The sequence below is a fragment of the Mesoplodon mirus genome (genome assembly GCF_964341445.2).
Source record: "Mesoplodon mirus genome assembly, chromosome: 10".
NCBI lineage: Eukaryota > Metazoa > Chordata > Mammalia > Artiodactyla > Ziphiidae > Mesoplodon > Mesoplodon mirus.
The window spans coordinates 16,924,863-16,952,477 of NC_138986.1; the positions used below are offsets into that span (position 1 = coordinate 16,924,863).

The window sequence follows — 27,615 nt, forward strand, 5'->3', positions numbered from 1 at the left end:
ATGCAAAATTCTCCCCACCCCCGTCAGCGGAGCAACTCAGGGCCCTTCAAACGACTCTGGGCTCAGGTTTCTCATCCGCAAAGCGAGCTTAACACCCACGATTCGGGCAAGTAAAGAAGTGAGCTTGGTGACACGTGTGCAAGTATTTTTTGATCTTTAAAACACCATTCAAATCTGAGGACCATTTCAGACACCTGCTTAGCCTCCGCGTGGCTTTCTGTTTCCAGAGCTATCTTCAGGAATAACAAATCTGCTATCACACTGTGGTCTCAAAGTGATCAGTGGTTTCCCCATTGCTTGTCAGTTAGTATAAGATACAAGTTCCTTTACAATCTACCCTTTCCCCTAGAAGTCACCCTGTAGCAATCCCACTTCCCCTCTCTCTGTCACAGTCTCTCACCAGCCACCCGTTCTACTCAGTGGACTCAAAGGGGCCACAACTGTGCCCACTGGCTTGCCTTTGCCAGTGCTGTTCCTTCTTTCTGGAATGCCCTTTTCCCACATCTCTGTCAGGCAAACTCCTATTTATGCTTCAACACCCAGCTCGTGTCACTTCCTCCATGAAGCCCTCCCCTTCTCCCTATTTTCCCCCCATGCTCCCCAAGGGATGTGAATGAATCTCTACTACTACAAACACATACATGAAAGCAATGAATTTATACATCTATATCAGAGACTCAACTAGCAGTTCTTGAGATAATCTTTGTGTCTTTGGCACACTCAATTTTGAAAAATAAAAGTGAAAAATTAAAATCTTATCAAATGATCACAGGGTAAATGTTTTAGAAGTTTTAGTCACCAAACTATTCTTTGCACATTCTTTCAAAGAATAAAAATATCCAATAGACTAAAATGCAATTTACATGATCTTTGGAGGTCTTCTTCCTACACACAAACTATAAATTACAGAAAGGGCAGGAGTACACACAACAAATAGCCACTGTTTGTGAATGCCTAGAGACAGAATTTTGATGGATGTGTTTGTTTGTTTGTTTGTCGACACAACACACACACACATCCCACAGTAAGTAACATCTCTCTGGCTCCTACACTCTGGAGTGCCACCTCCTCTAGCTAGGCTTCTGCCTGGATAATTAAAATGAAGATGTGTATTAGCAGATATTAAAAATGCAAATTTTCACAGTATTCCAGTCAGCAGAGCAGCAGATAGCATTCTCTTTATAATCTAGTGGTTGTTGTTCTGGAACAGAAAGAGTCCTTCTAAAGTTTCAATGGAGACTCAGAGAGGTTAAGTGAATTACCCGAGGTCACACAGCTGCACGCTGGCAAAGCCAGGACTCAAACAGAGGACTTCTGATTTGAAGCCCAATGCTCTTTTACACTACATTGACTCTTGTAATAGTAAACATCCTGTTAAAGGTAAATTCACAGAAGAAATCTGATTTCCAAAGAAGAAAATGTAGCTCTGTTAGACCATAGGGTTGGCCTTTAAATGTCTGTGTCTTCAAATTGTGGTCTCTTGAATTTTATAAACATTAAAAGGAATAACAACACACAGGAACTAAACTTATTGTCATCTAGCTGCTTATAAAAATAGGGTTTAAAAGAGTGCTGTCCTTATTACAAGGTGCTGCAAAGGGCTGAGGGCGGCTTGAGCCAGGCTGTTGATGAGGAGCTCACCTATCACCACCCCCCTAAGGTTTCTAGCTAAACTGAAAAGGAGGCATGTGTCTGGAGGTGGGGTGTGCTCACTTTTTACTCCAGAGACCCGAAAGGAATCAAGAGACTAAGACCTATCAATTTGCCTCATCCCACACTCACTCAGACAACTCAGGAAGCATGGGCAAGGAGAGTGGTCATGTCTGCCTGGCCTTGCCAGCGACTCCACAATCCACTGACTCTCAAAAGTTCTCTCCAGAAACAATGGCAGTGGGCTGGAAGCTGGGGGACCTTGCTCCCAAAAGTTTAGGAATTAAATGGCAAACAGGGGCTTCAAACCCTCTAAAAAGAGTTAAGCTTGAAATCAGTTTCAACGTTTGAAAAATGAATTTAATGTTAAAGAATGACATCACTCAAGTATGACTTTGTCTCCAGCTAGACTTGCAAAACGATTGAGTTAATTTATACCAAAATAAACGCCGAAAGGATGTAAATGAAAAGGTGAAACAACAAAAGAATTAGAAGAAAATATAGGGACAGGATATAAGGCCTTTCTAAGCATGAAAGCAAAGGAAAAGTAATAAATGGAAAAAACTTAATTAGCATAAAGGAAAAATAAAAGAAACTGATTTTAAAAACTAAAGAGCAATTTAAAAAAACATAGTTGCATGTATGGAAAAGGGCTAATACCCTTCATCTCTAAAGAATTCTTAAAATTAGTAAGAGAAAGAACACATCTATAGGGAAAAAATGGGAAAGGCTAAAACTGTAATTCCCAAAACATAGTCAAATTGTTCAGTTTCACTAATATTCAAACAAATGTGAATTAGAGCTTAAAATATCATTTTTCACCAACTGAATGGGTGAGGAGTTTTATAAGATTATACCCAGTGTTTGTAAAATATGAGCAAAACAGACTGCTGGTGAAACACACCGAGATAAATGGCAATTTGTACTAAAAGCAATTTTTAAATAGGTGCACACTTTAACCCAGCAATTCCAAGTCTAGGAATTTCTCCGTGGGAAGTAGAGAAGTGTGCAAAAATTTAATACTGTTTATCACAGCTTTATGCAGAATCATGAAAAACTGGAAATAGGCTAAATATCAAAAGGCCTTGCTAGAGGAATTACTGTACATTCATAAGAAACTCTGCTGCTATGAAAACCAATGTTGTTGAAAAATATGTAAAGACATGGAATAACATTTGTGGTACTGCTGAGTAGAGGAAGAATGTAACCAAACCAAAGCAGTTCTGAGTAAAGGAATTAACATGCTTTTTAGTTTCTTCTTTGTGCTCTTCTATTTTCCAGTTTTCTACAATGAGCATGTAAGGGTTTTAATTATCTATTAAAATTGTGTTTTCAAAACATTACACCGAGTCATTCTAATTATTTGCTTTATTTATATCCAATTATTCGCTCTGACCATAAAAAAAAAAAAACAAAAAACTTTACCTGGAGTATTTGGATAATAGGACACTTAGCAATGAATTCTGACATCATTAAAATTTAAAACAGTGCAAGAATCTGCAATAACTGTTTGAAGAAACTTTACATCCAAGACCAATTGTTTAACTTCCTATGCTTATTAATGAACCTGACATTAAGTCAAATCTATACGTTCACAAATCTCCAAACAGCCTGCATTTTAATACTATGGATTGCAGAAATTAATAAAAGCAGACATTTTAAACTTTAATCAGGCAAGTGTGTGATTCTTAAGAAAAATCTAATGTTCTCAAATTCGAACAATCAAGTTGGTGAATGAGAATTCAATTTAAAGAAACTTATAAAATGTTTAATAGCGCAGATCTTTAGTGGGCTAGGATGAACCCTCACTCATTTTTCTGTTTACAAGTATTAATCACATTCCAGACATGCTACAGTGTAGACCCTTATTACTCGAAGTGTGGTCCTCCGGCTGCAGCGCTGGTGACTCTGGGAGTTTGTTGGGGATGCTGAATCTCAGGCCCCACCCCACACCTGCTGCACCTGAACCTACAGTTTAACAAATTCCCAGGTGATCTGAACGCACGTTAAAGCTTGAGAAGAGCTGGTACAGAGAAGCTGAAAGCTGAAGTGTTATAAGTCACAGCCAAATAAAAGACTATAGGCTAAGCATCTCTGAATAGTACCACAAGAAGACCTAATGCACACACAAAGCTATCCGGCCATCTATCAACTCTAGAGGTTCTCCAGTTTGGTTGCCTATCAGAATTGCATGAGGCGCTTTAAACAAATACAGATGCCCAGGCCCCACCCCTGACCAAATGAATGGAAATCAGTATTCTCCAAAGCTCTCCAGGTAATTCTGTCGCGCAGCCAGATTTGAGAACCCCTTAGCTGCTGGCATAAACAGGGTCTTAACCAAAGACATCATTAGCCTAATCACAGCCGGGCAGATCTAATCCCTGCTCCTACTCTCCTCCTGTGGCTTCCCAGACACCCCCGTTCATCATCACTCTTTACATTTATCCTAAGTCCTTCTCTGCCCCTCCTAGTAGAATGCAGCCCCCCAACGGCAGGGACAGAGTTATTAGTCACACTACTTCCAGCACCCAGGGCATAACTGGAGTCTGATGAACATTTGTTGAAGGAATGAACTCGATTAGATAGAAGAGATGACAGAGAGAAGCCAGATGGGAAGGAGGGCGGGCATAGGAAAACAATAGGAAAACTCATGTTCTCTGATCCTTTAAGTCTCATTGATGTGAAACTTCCATGAAGTGTAAGCCTTGTGGGGAAGACTTACTCTGAAATTAACAAAAAGTCACCTATCATTCCAACAAGGTGGCCCGGAAATATCTGGCGAAAGGGAGCTGTGTTTTGAAACAGCAATGCATTATGCCATAAAAGAAACAAAACACAAAAGTAGAAGCCTGCCCAATAACCAAAGTATGTTCTAGTAGGTTCTCCCTATCCAAGCTAGGGAGCACACCTAAGAATGTGCCCACACCCACACTTCCTATGCCAGAGTGCAGGTCACAGTGTGGCACCACCGTAACTGTGCACATTTCAAGACGCAGGCTCGTGAAACCTACACACCTCTCCCCAGCTCTAAGGAACAGGAGAGCGAGACACAAGGCCTGAATGAAGCCTTGTCTAAATGCATTTGAAAACTTCACCATCAAGCTACAAACTCACGAGACTGGAAATGTTATCACTAAATGGTAGCTGTAGGTATCCTTTGCCCAGGTGAAAAGAGCAATGAAAAGATAGAGATTATGGCTGCTAACACATATTTCTTTCTCCCTCCCTTTATTTCTGGGAACCTCTTCATCTTACAACAGGACTAGAAGAACATGACCACAAACATTTCAGACCCCGTAAGGCCTCAGATCTCCACTGGGCAAGCAAACAAGAGCAGGCTTCCGAGCTGGGAAAAGCACGAGCAAGAAAATAATATGACCTCAATCCTGTCATCCGCTAAAGCAAACGAAAGACACTGCACCATTTGGTTTTCATGTTTATGGAGCTTTCCAGAATCCGTTTCTCCACTCTTGCCTCCTTGTCTTACGTAGCTCTTAGCTAGAGAGCGGCTTCTAAGGAGGACCCTGGAGAGCACACACACATTTTCAGGAGGAAGCAACATTAACCCCACACGGCTTAAACTGGCATCACAATCAGAGTTTATGTCAACATCCTCCTCCCCCAGGCAGGTCTTCCACACCGGAACTCCTCACTCGACCTGCTAAGAGGCGACCACACCACAATTCCCCGGCCCGTCTGGCAAGACGGGAGATGCAGGTGTGCCCCAGCCTCGCCTCCTGACTCAGCCCTGCCTTGGCTTCTCCGCCAATCATCACTTTCTGTTTTCTTCCCCACTATAGTAAAAATAACTTCCTCTTCAAGCGTCTAAATCTGTATGTGATTTTACACACTTTTTCTTTGGCACATCGTTGGTTGCATTTTGACACTAAAGCAGAATGAAGTCGCAAAAAATCTGCAATCACATTTCTGTAAATCTCCAACCAGATGAGTCAGTTCCACTGTTCTCTGGAATACTGAGAAAATACTTCCAGGCAAGATGCTGCCTTCTAAGCACCACGTCAGTTCCTCCTGTCCTCTGCTTCTTACAGACTCAGCAAAGTCTCAGGGATGGAAGGAAGCGGGGCAGAATGCACGGTGCTGTTTGCTGTGAACTGGAAGGGGCTTGCTGGCTGTGCTCCTGAGTGAGGAGAAGGGCATCTCAGGGGGCAGACCATCCAAAACAACTGTGGCACCAAGGACTCAGGACGTCTTGTATTTAGGACCTGACAAAGAGCTCCAGAGGGCTGCACGCCCTCACCTCCCGCCCCCGGCTCCAGTCACCTGCCATGACTACAGAACAGGGGTGGATGTGGCACAGTCGTTTCAAAAGAAGACAGTTTAGAAGACAGTCACTTCGGATACTCCTCTCCATAAAGGAGGCTCACAAACCAAGGGAACTGGAGAATTCCTCAGCTCTACAGGCCACCGAGGGGCCATATAGACAGAGGAAAGTGATTAAGATGCATAAGGGAATGAAAATCATTTCATCTTTTTTGGCTCCGGACGCACAGGCTCAGCGGCCATGGTTCATGGGCCCAGCCACTCCGCGGCATGTGGGATCCTCCCGGACCGGGGCACGAACCCGTGTCCCCTGCATTGGCAGGCGGACTCCCAACCACTGCGCCACCAGGGAAGCCCCATTTCATCTTTTCATGTGTTTATTGGTCAGTTGTGTCTGCTCTTCTGTGAACTGCCTGCTCCTATTCTTTGCCCGTTTATCTCATGAATTCCCCTTTTCTTATTGATTTATTGATCTTTTACATATCTGCATACTAACCCCATTTTCTAGAGAAACATCTGTCTCCAATCTGGGTCTTTCTGCTTTGTTTATGGGATGTTATTGTTCAGAAGGTTTCGCTTTTATGTTGTTTTCTTTTTTTCATTTACTGTTCGTGCTTTCTGCATCTGAAAGTAACTTCAGATGAGGAACTACTGGAAGATAGATCTGTTTTTCTGGACAAGATTTATGGCGGGGGCATTTACAGTCACCTTCATAGCTTCAATTTTCTGAAAGAGGATGAAGTCCAACGGACTATTCTATGTAGCTCCCAGAAGAACTAGCAGAAGTAGAGAGAAGCCACAAAGAAGTAGCCTGCTACACTGTGCAAACTCCCTCAGCCACTGGAGCTGTCCACAATGGAATGGGATGACCCGCAGCAGGCAGCTGGGCCAAGATTGTGAGAATCCTCTTTGAAAACACAGCTTTCTTATCCCTACTTGTTTTCCTTCTTTCTTCCTATCACAGTTATACTCTGAATTCTGGACAGCCATGACTTACTCTGCTTTCTCTCTCTCTTTGCCTTCCTAAGGACATTCTGCTTCCCACAATTTCTGAAGCAAGATCCTCTCCTTATTGACCAGATAGGCTGGGGCAAACTGGTGATGGGGGCAGGGATGGGGAGTGCTGCTAATTTTAATTAAGATCAAAACAGAACAAAACGAAACAATGACTAAGACTTTGAAAATGATGGCCTAAAATGTTTTGGCATATTCTACTTGCCTTGGTCGCTTGACTACTGAAATCTTTTAAATAAACATTTGGCTCCAAAGGAAATACCCTATAGTTTCAGTTGTTACAGTTAAATGGCTTCTTAACTCTTTCAACACATGATTTTAAAGTAGGTGGGACCTAAGAAAGCACCTAATTCAGTCATTCTAAAGAAAAAAGGGGCACCATCACCTAGAGAGCTTCTTTAAAGAACCCCAGAGCCACACCCATTCTCCCTTTCCTGGCCACTGGGACATATTCCCAGATAGACCATCAAGACCACATGGAAACACTGCTGCTGATGAGGGTCCTAGGAAAGAAAAACAATTGAGAATCCCGGACCGAATCAAACGTCTTCAGTTTGGACGTGAAGAAACAGAAGCTTAGGAGGCTTGTGTGACTTAACAGCATTGACCCCCGAACTATTTGCGGACCCCCCCAGACCCAGGTCCACTGGCCCTGCCAGCTACTCGCACAGCTTTGCGTGACAGTTCTGCTTTCCAGAGAGAAGGTATTTGTGTCAAAACAGGAAGCTCTGTGTTGGAGCTGCAAGGTCATGGTTTCCCTAGATAAAATTTAACTTTCTATCAACTAATGTAAGCTCCCATTTGTTTTCAAGTTCTCAAGGAATTGGGTAACCATCCACACCAGATAGTAATGGCCCTGTGGCTCTGGCCCCTACGCTCAGTGGCTGGGCAGGTCAAGGCAACATGAAGAAGCGGAGAATGGAAAACAGAAGCAAGTTCCCCAGCCTTCTGACAAAGACATGATCCGCTACTTTGGTTCGCTGCTCTTGCCCTGACTTCCAATGGAAGGGAAATGGGAACCAGAGAAAAACCAGTGCCAGACGACTGGACGCGGTAGTTCCATCACAAGTGGGAGAAGCTCTAGCAGCAGTCCCAGTGTATGCCTGGCACTGTGATCGTGTGAAAGGGTCTGATTCATGTGGATCACCAGTCCAGTCCTAGAACGGCTGGCGACCCCAGAGAGTGAGCTGTGCCATACTCCCTCTGTACTACTACTTTTCTTTTGTGAATGCGGGGGGCGGGGGGGGAACGTGTACATAAATTCAAAACAGAGGAAAGCAGGCTGTGCAAAGAATACATTTTTTAAAGATTGTTTCCAGGAAGCAGAAGAGAGGAGGAGAAGCAGAAAGGTTTGTGTGTAAAGTTAACAGGGCAAATGACTGGAGCTTATCAGCTGTTGAAGAGCCCTCACCAGTTTGAGGGTGAGGGTGACAAGATAAGCCACAAAAATGCTGATTCAGTAATTTCATATATCTTGGGTAGAATGGTGCTTTCAAATGGAAGCAAACCATGAATGAATTTGCGTACTCCACTCGTATGTGTGTTTGTGCAAGTGTGTGTGTGCATGCGTGTGTGGGCCAAAAGAAAAGGGGATCTGAGAGGAGCAAAGAATAAGGTGAGAAAATTGGCATTTGCTGAAATCAAATGCCATGCCTTGAGTCAGTTAAGTACTTTATAAAATAGCAATTATTAATCCCATCGTATAGACTAAAACATCTAAGGTTTGGAGAAGTTAAGAGAATCGCCCAAGTTCTCCCAGCTACTAAGTGGTAGCACAGTGATCACACCCAGATCTCTGCTCTAAAACCTGTACTCTTTCTAGTATGGGATGTTTCTGGCCCACAGAAAGGTTTCGATGAATATTTGCTGAGTGACTGAACAAAGGAGTTTATATGTCTCAGAATGCTTTCACTTTTATTTTCATCAAGACTGTGAAAGTCATATGCACTGAGCTAGAATAACATCAATGGTGTTTCCAGAAATGCATTACAGCTTAATGTAAATGGTTATTTAAATCATCTATCAATGAATGAACTAAGAATTACTTAATCGAGGCCATGACTTAAGGTTATTTCCATATCTTTCATTAAACAAGGGTCAATGGGTTCGTGCATTGAGCCTTAATCTTATAATCTATCATTTTGCCATTCTACGTTAAAATCTGCTCAGTCACTATTTCAAAAACCACATCATCTTATGGTCTCATCTCCTTAAAGAGTCAAATTCATGCTTGAAACGTACAAGCTAATATAACACAAATTGCTACCTAAGGAAGATGTTGACTTAGAGCAAGAGATAAACTGCTATTCTGCAAACTCCCAAAACTGGTTCAGGGTTCAGGAAAATGACAAGAAACAAGAAGTTTGAATTCCAGTATGCAGCCAAATCTCTAGGCTGACCGCAGGCATTCTTAATTACAGGGAAAGCTCTATAAATGTAAGTCCAAATCCCCAAAGGTAAGAGGTGGACAATTATCCCCGAGCACAGAAGGAAATGTTTATAGAAGTATATGTCATAGTGGTTTTAACATCTTTGCTTGTAGCATATGCTTCAAACAGCCAGAAAGGGATGGGTGGTAGAATCAACTGGCTTGAGTCTTTCCTGGCACACCGCACCACAGTCTCTACTTAAAATTAGGGCAAAACAAAGCAGAATATGAAACCCTAGTAAAGAATAGATTGCTTAGGGCTCCCCTGGTGGCGCAGTGGTTGAGAGTCCACCTGCTGATGCAGGGGACACAGGTTCGTGCCCTGGTCCGGGAAGATCCCACCTCCAGGGAGCGGCTGGGCCCATGAGCCACGGCCGCTGAGCCTGCGCGTCCGGAGCCTGTGCTCCGCAACGGGAGAGGCCACAACAGTGAGAGGCCCGCTTACCGAAAAAAAAAAAAAAAAAAAAAAAAGAATAGTCTGCTTAGCAAATATATTGAATCAACAGACACTTCCTAAGGGTTCCTGTGGAGCACCCAGCAGAGGTGTCACAGTAGAAATGGAAAGTATTTGAACAAGCTTCCTCCTTTCAAGGAGCTTGCCCACAAATTATCACAATACAAGGTAGAAGGTCAAAACTTCAAAAGTGATCATGAAATAAACACTACAGGAGTTCAGAGATCATCACGGGAATTTGAGCTTCCTTAACTATCAGCAAAGAGGCAAGAGCAGAAGCAAAGGCAGGTAGTGAGGCAAGAAAAAGAGCCAGTGGCTAGCTTTGGGAAATTACAGACAACCGCTATAAAACCTGAGATAGATGGAGAGGTGCAGCATACCCTCAACACTAAACTGCTATCTGGCTCCCTGATAATTTTAATATAAGAGTGTCACCAAGTATTCAAATTGAGGCTCTTACCAGGCAGCATGGAATTGACTGTACTTATTTTAAAACTTCTTATTTTGATAATATATAGTTTAAAACCTACTGAAAATTTCTAACACTTTTGGAAAAAACCATTTCTTCCTAAAAATTCCTAACTTATTTTACTAATTTACTGAAGGACTATATATTTGTCCTGTATATTATACCACAGTGTGAATAAAAATGAACTGCATATGAATCCCAATTTTCTGAAGATTTCCTTGGTAGCCTCATAGTACAGTATATAAGGAACATAACGTACCTAAATGTTTCCCCCCGCTGAGCTCATCAGCTCCTTTCTAGTGAACAAACACAGAGACAGAATACTCATATCCATTGTACTATAGTCTGCTGCTCAAGATTGACTACACTCATATTCCACATAAAAGTCACAATAATCTTTGTGACATCTGTAAAATAGTTGAGAGCTACCTATTAATGAATATTCATACATTAGAGATAAATGAAAAGTGTTTACTATTCAAAGTCATCCATAACTGTAAGACCCCAAGATTCTTTTAAAGAGGTCTTTGGGTTCAATCGTTAGGAATTTATTTAGGTTTTACTCTATACCCAGATACTGTACTTAAAACTCAAAATGAAAAAGACAACTTAGTTCAAAGATGGGCAAAGGGTGTGAATAGACATTTTTCCAAAGAAGATATATGAATGGCCAAAAAGCACAGGAAAAGATATTCAATATCACTAATCATTAGGAAAATGCAAAAAAAAAAAAGCCACAATGTGATGCCACTTCACATCCATTAGGATGTCTACAATCAAAATAATGGAAAATAGCAAGTGTTGGTGACGTTGTAGAGAAACTGGAACTCTCGTACATTGTTGGTGGGGACGTGCAATGGTGCAGTCACTGTGGAAAACAGCTTGGCAGTTCCTCAGTAAATTAAACATGGAATTACCATATGACCTAGCAATTGACTCCTGGGTATATACCTAAAAGAACAGAAAATACGTGTACAGACAAAAACTTACACACAAAAGTTCACAGCAGCACTATGCACAAGAGCCAAAAGACAGAAACAATTGAAATGAGAAACAGATAAATGGATAAACAAAATGTTGTATATCCATACAATGGAATATTATTCAGCCATAAAAATGACTGAAGCACTGATACATGCTACAATATGAATGAACCTTGAAAACAATTGTTCTAAGTAAAAGAAGCCAGTCACAAAAGGCCACATATTATATGATTTCATTTCTATGAAATGTCCAGCAGAGGCAAATCTATAGAGACTGAAAATAGATTAGTTCCTAGGGCTTGGGGAGACGGAGGAATAGTGAAGGGATAACTAAGGGGAACGAGGTTTCTCTTTCTGGTGATGAAAATGTTCTAGAAGTGGGCTTCCCTGGTGGCGCAGTGGTTGAGAGTCCGCCTGCCGATGCAGGAGACACGGGTTCGTGCCCCGGTCCGGGAAGATCCCATATGCCACGGAGCGGCTGGGCCCGTGAGCCATGGCCACGTAGCCTGTGCTCCGCAACGGGAGAGGCCACAACAGTGAGAGGCCCGCATACCGCAAAAAAAAAAAAAAAAAAGTTCTAGAAGTGACTATCGTAATAGTTTCCCTTATCTAGGTATATACTAAAAACAATTAGAAGCTATTAAACTATTAAAAACTTTAAGGGGGTGAACTGTATGGTTTGCGAATTATAGCTCAATAAAGCTATTTTTAAAATTAGTAGCATAGGGCTTCCCTGGTGGCGCAGTGGTTAAGAATCCACCTGGCAATGCAGGGGACACGAGTTCAAGCCCTGGTCCGGGAAGATCCCACGTGCTACGGAGCAACTAAGCCCATGAGCCACAACTACTGAGCCTGTGTGCCACAACTACTGAAGCCCGCGTGCCTAGAGCCTGTGCTCCGCAACAGAGAAACCACCGCAATGAAAAGCCCACGCACTGCAACGAAGAGTAGCCCCGGCTCGCCGCAACCAGAGAAAGCCCACGCGCAGCACGAAGACCCAACGCAGCCATAAATAAATAAATAAATAATCGAATTTTTAAAAATTATTCAAAAAAAATTAATAGCACATACTGAAATGTGCTTTGTTTGGAACGTTCATGCACGATAGTTGCTATATTATTTTGACTTTTGCAGCTAAGAATTTTTGGTGACATTCTACTGTTGCTGTCCCCATTTCTGACAAATAAAAGGATTTATGTATATCCCTGTTTGCTTAAAGTTGAGTTTCTATAATAAAAATAAATATAGGTAAGACAAAATCTATTTGTGGTCAAGTCTCATTTCTTTCCAAAAAAAAAAAAAAAAGCAAGTGACAATTCCCAATCATTCTAGCAGCTACAGCTGTCAAATAAGATGGCTTTTCACTGCCCATCACTGACCCCCTTCAGTACAGCTGCAAGGCAAGCTACAGTTTCTGCTCCTGCAGCTTCCCTGTAGGGAAGCAAAAGATACTCTTTCTTTGGGGACTCAAAAAACTTGAGCACTTTCATTCTAGTTTCTCAAATACAAAACCAACTAGTGTTTTAAACCTGGATTGATGACAGGGAATTTGAAGAAAGACAGAATCCAGATAATGCATATTTATCTGTATTTTAAAACAATTCATACTGAGACGAGTCTACGTTAAAACAGTTTACAAGACAGAATGTTTTTCACTATTCATGCTGTGTGTTTACAGAACAGTCTGCCATAGCTGAATTCCATTTTCTGTCTTCTTCTAATACAGTGCTTCTGTGTCCCCAACCAACCCTATAAGATAAATTTGCAGCTATGAACAAGAATGTCCTTTTCTTTTTATGTCAACAATTTCTATTGATAACATCATATTTTATGCATTCATTTCCTAGATTGCTGTCTGGGGCCTGGAGTACTATATTTAAACCATGCGTGATGTGCAGAAGAAAAATTAATTTGACTTTTAAGGTTTACAGAAACTATTTTGTAACAGGTCTGGACCTCAATTTTCACATTTTCCTTTAAATTCGTTTAAACTCAGAGAACTTCAAATTCAATAAAGTTACATCTTTTTCTTTCATTTTTGACTCAAAATTGCCATGCTCATATATAATATACATATCAAGATTAGCAATTCTGAAAACTAAAGTAAGATATCTCCATTTTAAATAGTATAAGTTAAAAATGGAAAGGAAAGCCTATCAACCTGAGATCAATCCAACAGATTTAGTCCCCATAAAGACTAAATCACATACCCAAGTCTTGATAATAAATCATTAGAGTTTGCCGGTTGTACAGGATCAGTAGTAAGCCATCTGACTTATTCGGTTTACATCAATGTAACGAGTGTTATTCCAAGTTTTTGATATTTCCACAGCTCATAAGTAATGAGGCTACTGGCAGAGGCTGCATCATAATCTAATTTCTGCGGGAGATTTTATTTGATTTTGGTTGGTTTTCCATAGCAAGTCAAAGTCTGAATGCCACTTCAAAATAAATGAAATAATTTCACTGAACTGGAAAGACTATGGTCTCCAAGTTAAGTATAGCAGTTTGCTCTATTCATCTATTTATCCCATTGTGTGTTTTATGCTCTCCTCTCTCCACCCACTTCAAGGAGGAAAACAATCAAGACAAGAGTTATGCCTGCATAACTTTCCTCTCCCTGACTTACTTACTTTCCTTTTTTTTGGTAATAAATCTGTTGCAGCAAAAAGCATCTTTAAAAAGAACAGACTTTGCCCTTCCCCAAACTGACTAGAAAAAAGAAGCTGTCTGACCCCAGTTCCTGTGAGAAGAAAAAGCATCCTTACTAAGTCTTTTCCCTTTTTTCTCCACACTATGCTTTCTGGTTGCCCCCCTTCACCTCATTCCGTGCATCTTCTAACCTCAGAAACTCGAAAGCCAGCTGGGGCTGCAGCTGTTGGCTGGTCCTTCCCTTGAAACAATGGGGCGTAAGCAGCAAAGCAGATGCATTTTTAAAAGCTGAAGTTTAAAAAATGAAACCATGGGGCTTCCCTGGTGGCGCAGTGGTTGAGAATCTGCCTGCCAATGTAGGGGACATGGGTTCGAGCCCTAGTCTGGGAAGATCCCACATGCCGCGGAGCAATTAGGCCCGTGAGCCACAACTACTGAGCCTGCGCGTCTGGAGCCTGTGCTCCACAACTAGAGAGGCCGCGATAGTGAGAGGCCCGCGCACCACGATGAAGAGTGGCCCCCGCTTGCCACAACTAGAGAAAGCCCTCGCACAGAAACGAAGACCCAACGCAGCCAAAAATTAATTAATTAATTAATTAATTATTTTAAAAAATGAAACTATGTCCATCACTTTTTAAATACTTTATAAATCTCTTCTCTCTCTCATCCCCCCTCTTTCTCTCAAATACATAGGAAACTTGGTGAAAGCAACGTTTGACTCTAGAACAATGTTCTTGAACTTAAGCAGGCATCAGAATCACCTGGAAGACTTGCTAAAATGGATTCCTGGGTCCCACACCCAGACTCTTTCATTCCATAGGTCTGGGATGAGACCTGAGAATCTGCACTTGTAACAAGTGTCCAGGTGATGCTGATGCTGCAGGTCCAAGGACCGCACATTGAGAACTACCGGCCTAGACAGTGAACGACTGCTAAAGAAAGAGAGAAAGAAATTAGGAATTTAAGATTTAATTTGATTCCAATTCACATCACCTCCAGTTGTGTGGCTCTGGGAGAGTTCAGTTGCTTAGTACATGGAAGCAGCGTCACGGAGATAAATACAGGAAGGTGGAGTTAAGGGCAGGCTAGCTGCTTGAATTATTTCCCTTCTCTGTTGGCCCCTCAAGATACTCAAAGTGTCAAGAAAAGGAAAGTGAAATTATGGAAATAAAAATGATCATTTTTTGCCAGTCAGCCCTTTAGATTTCCACTCGCATCTTGGCTCTATTTCCTTTTTCTCTCCAACTGCTTATAGTGCTAATGCAATGGGTACTTGATTCAGCCAGACGTGGATTCAAATCTTGCCTTACTTACTATGCGTCCTTCAGCAAGTCGGTGAACATCATTGCCCTCCCTTCTCCCATATCAAAAATGGGAATAACAGCTGCACCTACCTATGATATTGCTGTGCTAATACAATTTCCTTCTACATGTGCGCTGATTGGCAAATACCCAATAAATGTTAGCTTCTATCATAAATGGTCCTTTTTTTTTCCTGTGAGAATATTCAATATTCAATATGTTAAACATCACACTACCTATCTGATACAAAAGGTGCAGTCATCACTTTGAAAAATATTTATTTAGTAGCTACTATGTCAGATATAATATATTATACAAGTATATTAAAAATAATATCCTGCCAGGACAAATATTGCTATAAATATTATTTTGATTTGGGAAAATTTTGACTTTATATGAACTTATATTTAAGAAAAATACTTGCCTCCAAAATTGGCTACCTAGGAAAATTGAGAGGATGTGCTTACTAACCACAGTTTTGTTTTCACAGACACTAAAATAATAGAATGGAGGAAACAAGGGGAGAGTAATTCTGCAGATACCTTGGCCTTATTTTATTAAGGGTATATTTTAGATCCTCTTAAAGACCACAAGCCTGCTTTTCCTGAAAATCATTATGTTTACATAACAAAACAACAGGGAACAAATTTGGCCAAGGGTATCCTATTTTCAGTTCACAACTGATGTAATAGGCAATTACATCAGTCAGAAACTCAACGGTGAGTTAGTAATAGGAGCAATATTCCATCCTTCAGTTCTTCCTGGTTCCCTGAGTGAATGCTGTGAAGTCACCCTTCCAGCAAATAAGCCCCCAAATTTATCAGGCCTCATTTTTTGAAATACATAATGAAAGCACACTAAATTCTGGATACCACACGTATTTGGCTGAATTTTCAAGAGGTTAACATGCTAGATGCTGCGGTTTCCTGATTTTAGCCTCACTACATGCCTTTGTTCCCTCCTCCTCCCAGGCTCCCCAGCCCCAAGAAGGGTATCAGAACCATAACATTTTAAGAGCTGGATGGAGGTGTCAGAGACAATCTGGTTCCGCCCAGAATTTTACCTATGGAAAAGCTGAGGTCCATGTGGTTCCAGTGCCCTGCCCAAAGCCAAGTGCTCCTGAGGACACCACAGATGTCTTCCTTCCCTGTCCACTGTACTTTCTCTACATCACTTGCCTGCATATTTTGCTTTAAAAGAACCTCACCAAAGAATTCATTATCAGAGTTTACGGAGAAAGGCCCCTGAGCTTCCAAATCACTTCCCTCCCTGTGCCAGTTAACAGCGATTGTCGGTAATCGTTAACAGTTGTGACCTGTGTGGTACTAGCAGGAATCGGAGAGCCTATGAGGCTGTGAGACTTCCTAACACAGAACTCGAAAGAAGAGAGTTGACTCCTTAGCAAAAGTGCATATTACCCCAAATCCTCAAGAAACCAGATATGTTTGGAAATCTACTTGGGCAATATTTTCCTTTAATTTTCCCTAAAGCATCTTAGAAAAACCGTAGTTCCCCAAAGTTTCTATTGAAAAAGAAGTGTAACGTTTAAAATCTGAGCTTCTCTGCGTGGAAAAAAAACATTATTTTATCTGCGTGTACATTTGAAAACGCTCTAACACATTTGTCACTTTGCTGAAGTGGTTTTTTCCTTCGAAAACGATCTGCTATCCAGACCTGTGGTTTCTGCGACGAAGGGATTTCTGTGGGTGACGGTGGCAGCCTCCCGCCGCCGGAGTCGTTTGGCCCATTACGGTTCCAGCGCTCCTGGGGCCTCCCTTTGCGCCTTCGCTCGCGTCACGCAGACGCCGAAGTTTGCCGGGGGCTTAGGTTTATCCCCTTGGACGTTTGCGATTAGCTGGATCCCTCCCAGCCTCTCGCCCCCGCCCCCGCCCCGGCCCCCGCAAGACCTCTTCTGGCCACAGACTTGTGAGAGATGTGCATCCTCCCTTAGCCAAGGCGCTCACCGGGGGCCTGGGGGGTGCTTTCGCTGGGCCCTGGCACCGCTCTCCCCGCGCCCGGACCACCGAGCTGCGTGCGGGTCACGCCCTCTCTCTGGAGACGCTCTTTTCTCTCTTCGCACACTCCTTCCTTACCTCTGCTAAAACAGGCGACCTCGTTCCTAATAAACCAGGCACAACCCGCCACCCCCCCAAAAGTTCAGACTTGAGACACAGCGCTGAGGATCGTTCAGTAGAAGTAGGCGACACTGCTGGCCAGGCTGACTCGCGCCCCGGACCCCGGGTCCCCGCGTCTCACTCGCTGAGGACAGTGGGGTGGGCAGGGGGTGCCCCAATCACAAGGCAGCTCAGGGACAGCGTGGAGCCTGAAAACTGCCCCTGGGCCACCCAGGCCAGGGGGCAGGAGCTCTTGTGGGGAACAATTCACAGAACGGGCCGTGGGGAGGAGTCAATCCCACCCGCGCGACCCCGAGCGCCGGACAGGACGGGACTGTGGTCGCTAATGCCATGGAGGGGCTGTCGCTGCCCCTCGCCTCTCCCCACTCTGCCAGGCTTGAATATACACACACTCGTACACACTCACTCACACGCCTGCACTCCGCCCAGACCGTGTGGCGGAGGCGGGGGAAGGTATGCAGCGCCCAGCCCCGGGCTACCTGCCCGGCACATCAACCCCGCGGCGCCCCGCCTAGGCGCAGACAGACGGACGCGCCGGAGGCAGCAGCCGCTCGGGGCCGCCGCATCGATGCTCGCCGGCGTCCCACCTGGGGAGCCTCGGGGAGGCGGCGGCGGGGGCAGCTCCAGAGTGCCCGGCGCGCCCCACTCTCCCCTGCACAACTTCGAGCAGCGCGCGCCGCCCTCGCTCCCGTCTCCCTTCCTTACCCAAATACTGCCGCAGGTCGAGCAGAAAGCGCGGGGGTCCCCCGCCGAGCTGATAGAAGAGGGAGCCCAGGCAGAAGACCAGCAGGGTGGCCATGCAGAAACCGTAGTCCCGGAGGGAGAAGCGCAGGAGAGGCAGCAGGGAGACCCGGCGCTTCCAGCTGCCCAGGCCGGGAGGGGCGCCCCCCAGAGGGGCCCCATGGGGCCAGGGATCCGCGCCGCTGCCGGGATGCTGCTGCTGCTGCTTCTTCTTCATCGCCTGCTCCGCCGCCTTGCACAGCCTGCCCGTGCCAGGAAAAGGTCACCCATCCGCCTGCGAGGAGGAGAGCCCGGCCGGCCGGCTGCACATGGACAGGGCCGCGCCGAGGGCAGCCCGGGTGGGGGCGGGGAGGGGCCGAAGTTGCCGGGCTCAGGAGACTTTCCTCGGCATGGTCCCCGCCGCCGCGGCCCGAGCGGCCGAGGTGCCCGGCCCCGGCTCGGCGGCGCTGCCCGCGCCCGGCCCGCGCCCGCTAGCGCCCCCGTGCCCCGCGCCCCGCCGCGCCTCGGGCTCGCTCGCGGCCGCCGGGGCTCGCCTCCAGCGCCAGCGTGGACCCCCCCGGCTTTGTGTCTGTCGGTCTCGGCGTGTTTTGTCCGGGTTCAGGCTCCTCTAAAAAACGGCAGGGAGGAACGGGAGGCGGACACCATCCCCTCGCTCCACCTCCTTGACAGGGGTTTTCCTCCCTCTCCTCCCCTTTCTCCCTCCGGCTCTCCGCCGCTCTCTCTCCTCCCTCTTCCCTCCCTCTCTCGGCTCGGGTCTCCGGGTTTCTCTCGGGTGTCACGTTACTGCCTCTGCCTGGAGCGGGTGAGGTGGGGTGGGGGGTGAGGGGGGGCGGCGATTATTCGCTACAAGGAAGAAAGTTTCTGGGGGTTTTTTCCTTCCCCCTTTCTCTACAATCTGGCCTCAGTTCCTGCGCCACCAGCGACCTCTTGGGGGCCCCGCTGACTTCCCTCTCGTAAACAGTCACCGGCAGGAAGAAGCCCGACTTCTTTTAGTACTACATGGTTTTTGGGTTTTGTTTGTTTGTTTTCTCATTTCAGAAACTTGATTCTCCTTCTGTGTGCCCAGCTGTTTACAAAAGGCCGATGAAAGGTACTTGGAGATAGGTTCAAGACTTTGCTGAGATGGTAAAAGAGCAAGTGGCGTAAATTATAATTAAAACATGACCCCATAGGGCCAGGCTCATCGCCCCAACTCCTGGAAGAGAAACAGAGGAGGACGCTTGCTTCTTGCTCGCCTTCGCTCTACAGCTGCTCATCCAGGAAGCGACCAGAAAGGCAAGGGGGGGCGGGGAGGAGGGGTGTTATAGGGCGGACTCAAGGAGGTCTTTCCTCTAGCAGATATGAAGAGGGAAGAGCCCCTGCATACCCATTTCATCCCTGCCACACTTCCTTCCAAGGGAAGTTTCTGGACCTGAAAGAGCACCTTCCGGGCATCAAACACAGATCCGCTGGCGAGGGTGGGTGATGCACAGAAAGGGCTGCTCTCATCAGCCACACTTTCAGTAAGAATAATACATTGCTAGATATAGAAGCTGTGCCACCTGAGACTTAAGTGACTTGCCCAAGGTCACGGAGATACCAGGAGTCGAGTTGGGTGCCACACTCAAACCTGTATGACGCTCCAGCCCACTATAATAACCACTGCATGGTACTATCTCCCAGTCAGGGTGCTTTTCCTAATAACTTGCACGGTGATTGGAGGATGGGATACACGCATTTAGCCCAGGCCACTTTGAGAAACAGAAATGGGAAGTTCAGGCTCTTTGTGCCTGCCTCACACCTCTGGTTTCCTATTCACTCTGTACATTCCAGTGACTGACAACCGATTAAAGGAAGAACCAGGAACCAGGGACATCTACGATTCTAAGACTGTTTTCCTGAAAACCTTTATAAAGTTGGGTATCTGAGAAAGTTTCTATGGAAAATCAGGGAGTAGAATCCTGAGATCAAGAGTTTACAATTTAAGAATAATACGGTTTAACTGTCATCCAGACGTGAGTATCTCTGATTCCCGAAGAAGAAGACACATAGATCATAAACTGGAGACAGTTGTGGATGAGGTGAGTGGTGTCACACACATCCGCACACACACACTCTATTTCCCAATTTTATGTTGTCCTGGCCCACTTTCTCATGAATGGGAAGGCTGCTTTGAGGCGGAAAGAAAAGGGAAGTCCCTGTGTTCTAGCACAGAAAATCCTAAAATAAAGTGTCAATGGTTTGTTTCACATTTATTCCATGAATCAGATTTATTTGGATTAATATGCTCATTTTACAAATGTGAGTGGCCCTGAGAGAATTAAGCCCATCAGACATTGCCCACTAATGTGAATTACTTTAATCAGCAGGCTGAGTAGCTGAGAATAGCCTCCCAGTTAATAATTTTTGAGTTAATGACAAGAGACTAGGAGACGGACGGGAGGGGCAAAGCAATTTGCATAATGTTTCAGAGACCACCTGTGACAAATCGGACCCGCACCTGAGACCTGGCCCTATCATCTGGATGTTTTTCATTAGATGTAGGATAATGTACAAGATCCTCTGTGCTCGTGAGACCCCCAGGGTCTAGAAACTTCTCTCACAGAATGAGTTGGTAAACTTCCCCATTCTTTCTCCTAAGGAAAGGAATCTGAGCAAGAGCGAGGTTATAACAGGCAGTTGGAGCAGGAAGAAAGGAAATAGACATCTTAAAAAATAACTAAATATAGGAATAAGAGTTTAGAAAACAGTGAAAAAGTTATGAGGAAAATATGAGGTGGCAACATTTGGCTTAGAAAAAATAAGCTATGACATGAAGAATTTGAGAGGGGGGACTTCCCTGGTGGCGCAGTGATTAAGAATCCACCTGCCAATGCAGGGAACATGGGTTTGAGCCCTGGTCGGGGAAGATCCCACATGCTGCGGAGCAACTAAGCCCGCGAGACACAACTACTGAGCCCACGTGCCACAACTACTGAAGCCCGTGCACCTAGAGCCCGTGCTCTGCAGCAAGAGATGCCACCGCAATAAGAAGCCTATGCACCGCAACGAAGAGTAGCCCCTGCTCGCCGCAACTAGAGAAAGCCTGCACACAAAAATGAAGACCCAATGCAGCCAAAAATAAATAAATAAATAAATTTTAGAGGGGAAAACCCGGGCAGTTTTTAAAAGATTAATGTTAATGGACTAACTGCCTAAAAAAATTCACAGAGGGAAAAGAACGGATCTTAAGATACGAAGAAATTTTACATAGAGAAGATTGCTTTATATTTTCACCCCACAAAAAGTTAGATGTTTGGGTAAAATTTTGTTCTTTGAAATCCTATAAATGTCCCGTCAAAAAAAACAAAACAAAATAAAAAACCTTTTAATTTAAAGTACTTATACTGATGAATGGTATCTTTATTCAAACTAGTTAACCAACTAACTAGAGGAATTTGTGAACAATATTTATTATTAGTCTTATAATTCAGCATACTTCATTTAATACCTTTATTTAATAGCTTGAGCTTTCTCATCCCTTCTCTCTCTGGTGATTTTCATCTCTCTCACCTGAGCCACTCATTTTCAACAATCCTAACCACTGGCCATCATCACCTTCTCTCCTCCGCTCATGTTACAAGCGCCCACACTCGAGCAATTTTCAGTCTTTTCAAGAACCCTCAACTTTTTAATCCATCACCCATCTTGTATGTTTACTTCCTCCTTTGTCCAGTTCTGATTCCTGATCCATCCTTCTGATCCCTACCTTGCAGACACCCTTTCATTCCCATGCTCCTGTCATCTTACATGGTACATACTTGTCTGGCAAAACCCAGATGAACACAGCAGTGCCCCTGGACCGGATTGCAGAAGACACCAAGCACTGCTAACTGCTTCACTTTAGCACAGATTTCCTTGGACGCTCACTCATTGCCGTCCAGCAACCCCGCTCTCTAAATGGCCATTTCATACTTCTCTCTTCTACTCCCACTACTTTCATCTCTTCTGTCACAGCTGACGACCTGACCTCATGCTTTATTGAGAAAATAAGAGCAGTAGGACAGGAGTGACCTCATTTCCCCACCAATCTAAACCCTTGCTCTACCCTTCCTTCTGTTTCACTGTGTCCCTCTGTGCTTCTAGCAAGGCTAGTCTGTCACTGCCCGAGACGCTTGAATCCACCCAACCCCACACCCAAGCATGCTCTCTCCCAAGGCTTCTGCATCTCTATAAATGATGGCACTACCAAATCACTCAGGGGCAAAACCCAGAAGTCTTCCTTAGTCTTTCTCCTTCTCTCACTCCTGTATCTAACCCATCTGCAAATCCTATTGGCCCTACTTTCAAAACAGTATCCAGCATCCAACTTCCTTTGCTACCACTCCGGTCCAAGCCACCATCTTCTCTCATCTGGGTTACTGCAGTGGCCTCCTATGTCAGTTATATTTAGGTTTAGCTGTGTGTAACTGAAAAACCCAAAATAACAATGGTTTAAACAAAATAGAAGTGTATCTCCCTCTCACATGAAACAAGTCCAGAAATAGGCAGTGCAGAGTTGGTGAGGCATCTCCATGCTCTCATCAAGGAACCATCGGAGCTTTCACCATCCTCAGCATGTGGTTTCATTTTAAAGGTAACTTTATGATTCAAGATGGCCACTGGGGCTCCACCCCTTATGCTTATATTCCAGGCTGGCAACAGGAGGAAGCAAAAGAAGAAAAAAGTCTTCCTCCAAATGGAGTGGGTTCTTTTAAAGCAGTGTTCCAAAAATGCTATGAATCATCCTCTTACAGTGTTTTGGCCAGAACATAGTCACAGGACCATGTCCAGCTGCAATGGAGGGCTGGGAAATAGAGGTTTCAGCTGGGCACACCTGCTGCCACAAAAGAATCAGGGTCCTATTACTAAGGTAAGAAAGGACGAATGACTACGAAGTGGCGATCAGCGGTCCCTGCCATTCCTCCTTCTTGATGCCAGACTTTCACTCTGTATTTCCTCCCCTTCACAGCAGCCAGAGGTAACTCCTCTACACAGAATTTGTTAGTGCCTCCCAACGCACTCAGAGTCAAAGCCAGAGTTCTTCTAGTGCCCTACCAGTGCCCTTCTATTTGGCCCCATGGTCTCTCTGACCTCATCTCCTGTCACTTTTCCCTACTCGTCCTATCTCATCATTGTTCATCAGACCAACAAAACTTGCTCCTCCATCAGGGCCTTTGCAGTTGTGGTCCCCACTGCCTCAAAAGTTCTTTTCCCAGATCTCTACACGGTTTGTTTGCCCTTTGGCTTCCTTCAGTCTCTGCACAATGTTACCTCAGCCAAGGAATCTTTTCTGACTACCCTATACAAAATGTACACGTGACCTGCATTCTTTATTCCCTTGACCTTCTTTAATTTTCTCTGTAGAACTTACCATAATATGACATGTTGGTATTTTTATCTGTTGTGTATCTCTCCTCACTGGAAAACAAGCATCATGAGGGCGATGATTTTGTCTCATTCATTCACTGTTCTTTCCCCAGCACCTAGAATAGTCTGACAGATAGTGGTCACTCAGTAAATATTTATTGAATGAGAAGGTTAGTTGTAATATGAAGGATCTTAAGTTCAATGGGTCACCTCTCATTGTTCCATGGCTGGCCAACTGGGGATGAGAGATGGAGGCACAGTGGAGAGCAGGTCTGCGTCCTCCTGGAACATGCAAATGATCATTAAGGGAGATGTTTGAGATGAAAAATATATTGTTGAGGGGAAAAAACGAATGAATGAATGAAGTAATCCCTCACCACCTCCATGACCCCCAGTCTAATTAACAATTCAACTGCTTCCTGTGATTAAGAATGCCTCATGATGTGGAAACAACCCAAGTGTCCATCAACAGATGATTGGCCAAAGAAGATGTGGCTTATATATGCAATGGAAAACTACTCAGCCATAAAAAAGAATGACATATTGCCATTTGTAGCAACATGGATGGACCTAGAGAATATTATACTAAGTGAAGTAAGTCAGCCAGCCAAAGACAAATATCATATGATATCACCTATATGTAGAATTTTATAAATAATACAAATGAATCTGTACACAAAACAGAAACAGACTCGCAGACATAGAAAACAAACTTATGGTTACCAAAGGGGAAAGGGAGGGGGGAGGGATAACTTAGGAGTATGGGATTAACAGATATAAACTACTATACATAAAACAGATGAACAAGGACTTACTGTATAGCACAGGGAACTATATTCAATATCTTGTAATAACCTATAATGGAAAATAATCTGAATATATATATATATGTGTGTGTGCATATATATATATATATATATACACATAACTGAATCATTTTGCTGTACACCTGAAACTAACACAATGTTGTAAATCAACTATATTTCAATTAAAAAAAGAAAAAACAGAATGCCTCATGGAATCACAAAAGGAATATGAACCCATGGGTTTTGCCAGGTGTTACCATTCACCTTGGCAGAAGTATTGCTTATCTTCAGAATGTTGCTAATTTCAGGGACTGGGGCATTCACTCTTTTGGAGAACCAAACTCTCTGAGCTTTGGCCTTGGAAGACCACCAGGGTTGTGTTCAGACCCTCTTCTTTTACTGCTCTGCTAAAAGTAGGGCTGTTTCAGGAAAGTTGTTGAGTTGGAATGTCCCTATTGTAATAACAATAAATTACAAGCCAGTCTGTCCTGTTTTTCTGACTCGGATTTGAGAAGGCAAATGAAAGAATAAGGTTTTAGTAACAACATTAAAACATTGCTGGTTTCCAGTCTTGCGGGTCCCTGGTCCACTGAGTGGACGGGAACTTGGTCTTAGGCTCCCCGTATGCTCCCAGTGTGTAGCAAGCACATCCTTCTGCGCACAGCTATACACACACAAAGAACAAGAGGTGTTCTCCACCCCTGCACCCTTATGACTCTTACCCCTCTCCTGAGGAGACAAGGCATAAACAGATAAACAAGAAAGCAAGCAAACAAATAAGCAGAAAAACAAAGAAAGCATTAAATCAAAGGGCCTTTTACCTCAAGTATTTTGTATTTAAAATAATAGCTAAACTATGGTAGTATTGCTACATTTCTAGCATGTTCTAATCTCTTTACCTGAATTGTCATTTAATCTTCACAACAACCTCATGCTGCAGATGCTCTTATTTTCCCCATTTTACAGATGAGGAAATAGACGATAAGAATAACGAATATCAGATACGGGAGACTTAGTCTGAAAAGCTTTCCCGAAAAGGTGCTACGGGAGCTGGATTGTAGGATGAGGAGGATTTATCGCTGGGCAGTAGCCCAGAGGGCATGCCAAGTAATGAGAACTAACTGAGAAAGAAAGAGCACAGAGATGTGTTTGGGGGACAGTGGCAACCCTGCCTGGAGAGGGACAGTGGAGATCTGTGAAACTGCATCATTGCTAAGAATGCTGGACCCCAATCACAGGAACCAACTGGAGTTTTGTCTAAAGGTTCTTTAGAGATTCTCCCCATCGAGCCAGTGCTCACAGGCCTCTTAGCTCTTAGGAAAGCATTGAGCAGAAATTCTTGATTCTATTATATTTAAATAGATCCCTCAGAGAAAACAATATTAATACAGGGAATGCATAAAAGACAGAGATGGCTTAGATTTTGCAAAAAGAAACCACTTATCCAAAAAGGTACTGTTAAGTGCAGACACTGTTTCCTAGTCCTAACATAGCACAGTGAAGGCTCATTGCTGCAATTTGGTGATAGCTTCCAACTCTGAGAAAAGGGTGGGCCCACGATGGCTATTTTCTTTCTACGGTGAATTTTCTTTAAGAGGCTTCATTCAGTCTACATAAAAAGCCTAAAAACTTAACTCTGTTTACAATTAATGAAAAAAGAAAAACCTTCTTAGTATGTCCAAATATTGAATGTGTTACCTTACAATGCAGATTGCTGTTTGGACCATATTTTTGAATCTCTGCAGTACAAATTATTATACTAAATTTAGAGTGGATTTTCTGGCTGAATTATTTTTCACAGTGCTCCTAAGAGGTTCTAAACTGCATTCAATTTTTTGCTTACCTTTTTCTTTTAAAAATTCTTGACCAGGCTCAATCTATGTTAATATAGTGTAAAATCAATATGTTCTTTGAAATCATCCAATAAATATATATTTAGCACTATCATGTGCCTACCACTCTGTGAATTGCCATGAAGCAAAACAGAAAAGTGTAAGACCAGCTGTTCAGACTTCGAAGAATTTGCAATCTTTTCGGGAAGACAGGATTGTTCATAAGTGAAGCAATTTGACAATAATGCAAGGCAGCATGTAATTAAATGATAAATTGTTTGTTATACATTGTAAATAGCAAAGTCATTCAATCTTTAGAGAAGCCCAATATTCATTTCCAAAAGGAATAATTTTTCTTTGATTTTTAAAATTGTCTTACAAACCTTTGTCCTTTGAGTGTAGAGATTTTTAGATTTGAGAGTTATTTGTAAGCAGATGATTGAATTGGTGATTGTTTTTGATCCAAGAGTGGTGTGGCTCTGAACTCTTGGATTTGATTTCCTTGAGCAGGTTTTACATTGACTGTATCTGATGCACATTTTCCGTGGGAGGAAGTCTGATGTCCCAGCAGAGAGACCAAGGAGTCTGCAGGGGGCAAGAAAAGCCTGGGAAACTGGGAAATTACGTGGGACCTCTAGAAACATTATTTCCAATAACTAGTTGAATAATTCTTTTTCAGATGAACTTTGTGTAATGCAGTGTTATTGGTTTATTATGAAATATGCCTGGTGCTTTCCATGTAGCTGAGTACCAATATGAATCCCCAAATATTCATTTATCACAAGATATCTTTTTTGCCTTTAATTAGATCAGTGATTTGATTGACTCATCTGCCCTGTTTAAAAGATATGAAAATAAAGTAATGGGATTTTAAAAAAAATATTAATCCAAATGAGTGTTGTCACATTTAAAGTGTGGATATTTGTTTAAGTCCCAATGCATTGCTTAAAGTATAAAAATATGACACTTTATTTCCTGTAACTGATCACATCTTACTCAGGTCCTATTTCCTCAAAGGGTAGGGGTTAGGGATGGCAGGAATTGATCTAGCTCAGCCTTTTTTGGTTGGAAACAATCTCTTTCAGGGCACACTTACTATACTTGGTCATTTGGGGTTAATATTCAGTCAAATTCAAGGTGCAAACTCCCTGCAAAGGCTCCCCCTCTTCCTGGCCAAGACGGTCCCACGCAGGGAGTGTAGTGCTTCACAGGCAGGGGCGCGGGCGCTGTGTCTCACGGCCATTGCAGTCCACGACTCTCTGTTTGCACCTCTGCTTCTGACTGGTGTGGCTCCTACTTTAGGGCCATCTGCTTAACAGCCTGTGCTTCAAAGCCTTACCCCATATGACGTGACCCCCAGCTCTGAACCTTCTGTGCCCCCTCCGCCACCTCGAGGGACCCAGTAACTTTTCTGGATTTCAGGGCATCCTGCTCACCCAAGGCAGACCTGAGGGGCCATCAGGCCATCTCGGCTTCAAATCCTTCCTCAGCCACTTCTAGC

The 27,615-nt window shown here is 43.7% G+C and overlaps 1 protein-coding gene across 1 annotated transcript in view; it reads right to left on the bottom strand.

Moving 5' to 3' along the window:
* UST (uronyl 2-sulfotransferase) overlaps window positions 1-18,564 on the bottom strand; it is a 292,877-nt gene extending 274,313 nt beyond the window's left edge. Inside the window, exon 1 of the mRNA XM_082633440.1 lies at window positions 18,074-18,564. Coding sequence (XP_082489566.1) covers window positions 18,074-18,326 — 253 coding nt within the window. The 5' untranslated portion in view covers window positions 18,327-18,564. The remainder of the gene's footprint in view (window positions 1-18,073) is intronic.
* Between the last annotated feature and the right edge of the window lie 9,051 nt (window positions 18,565-27,615).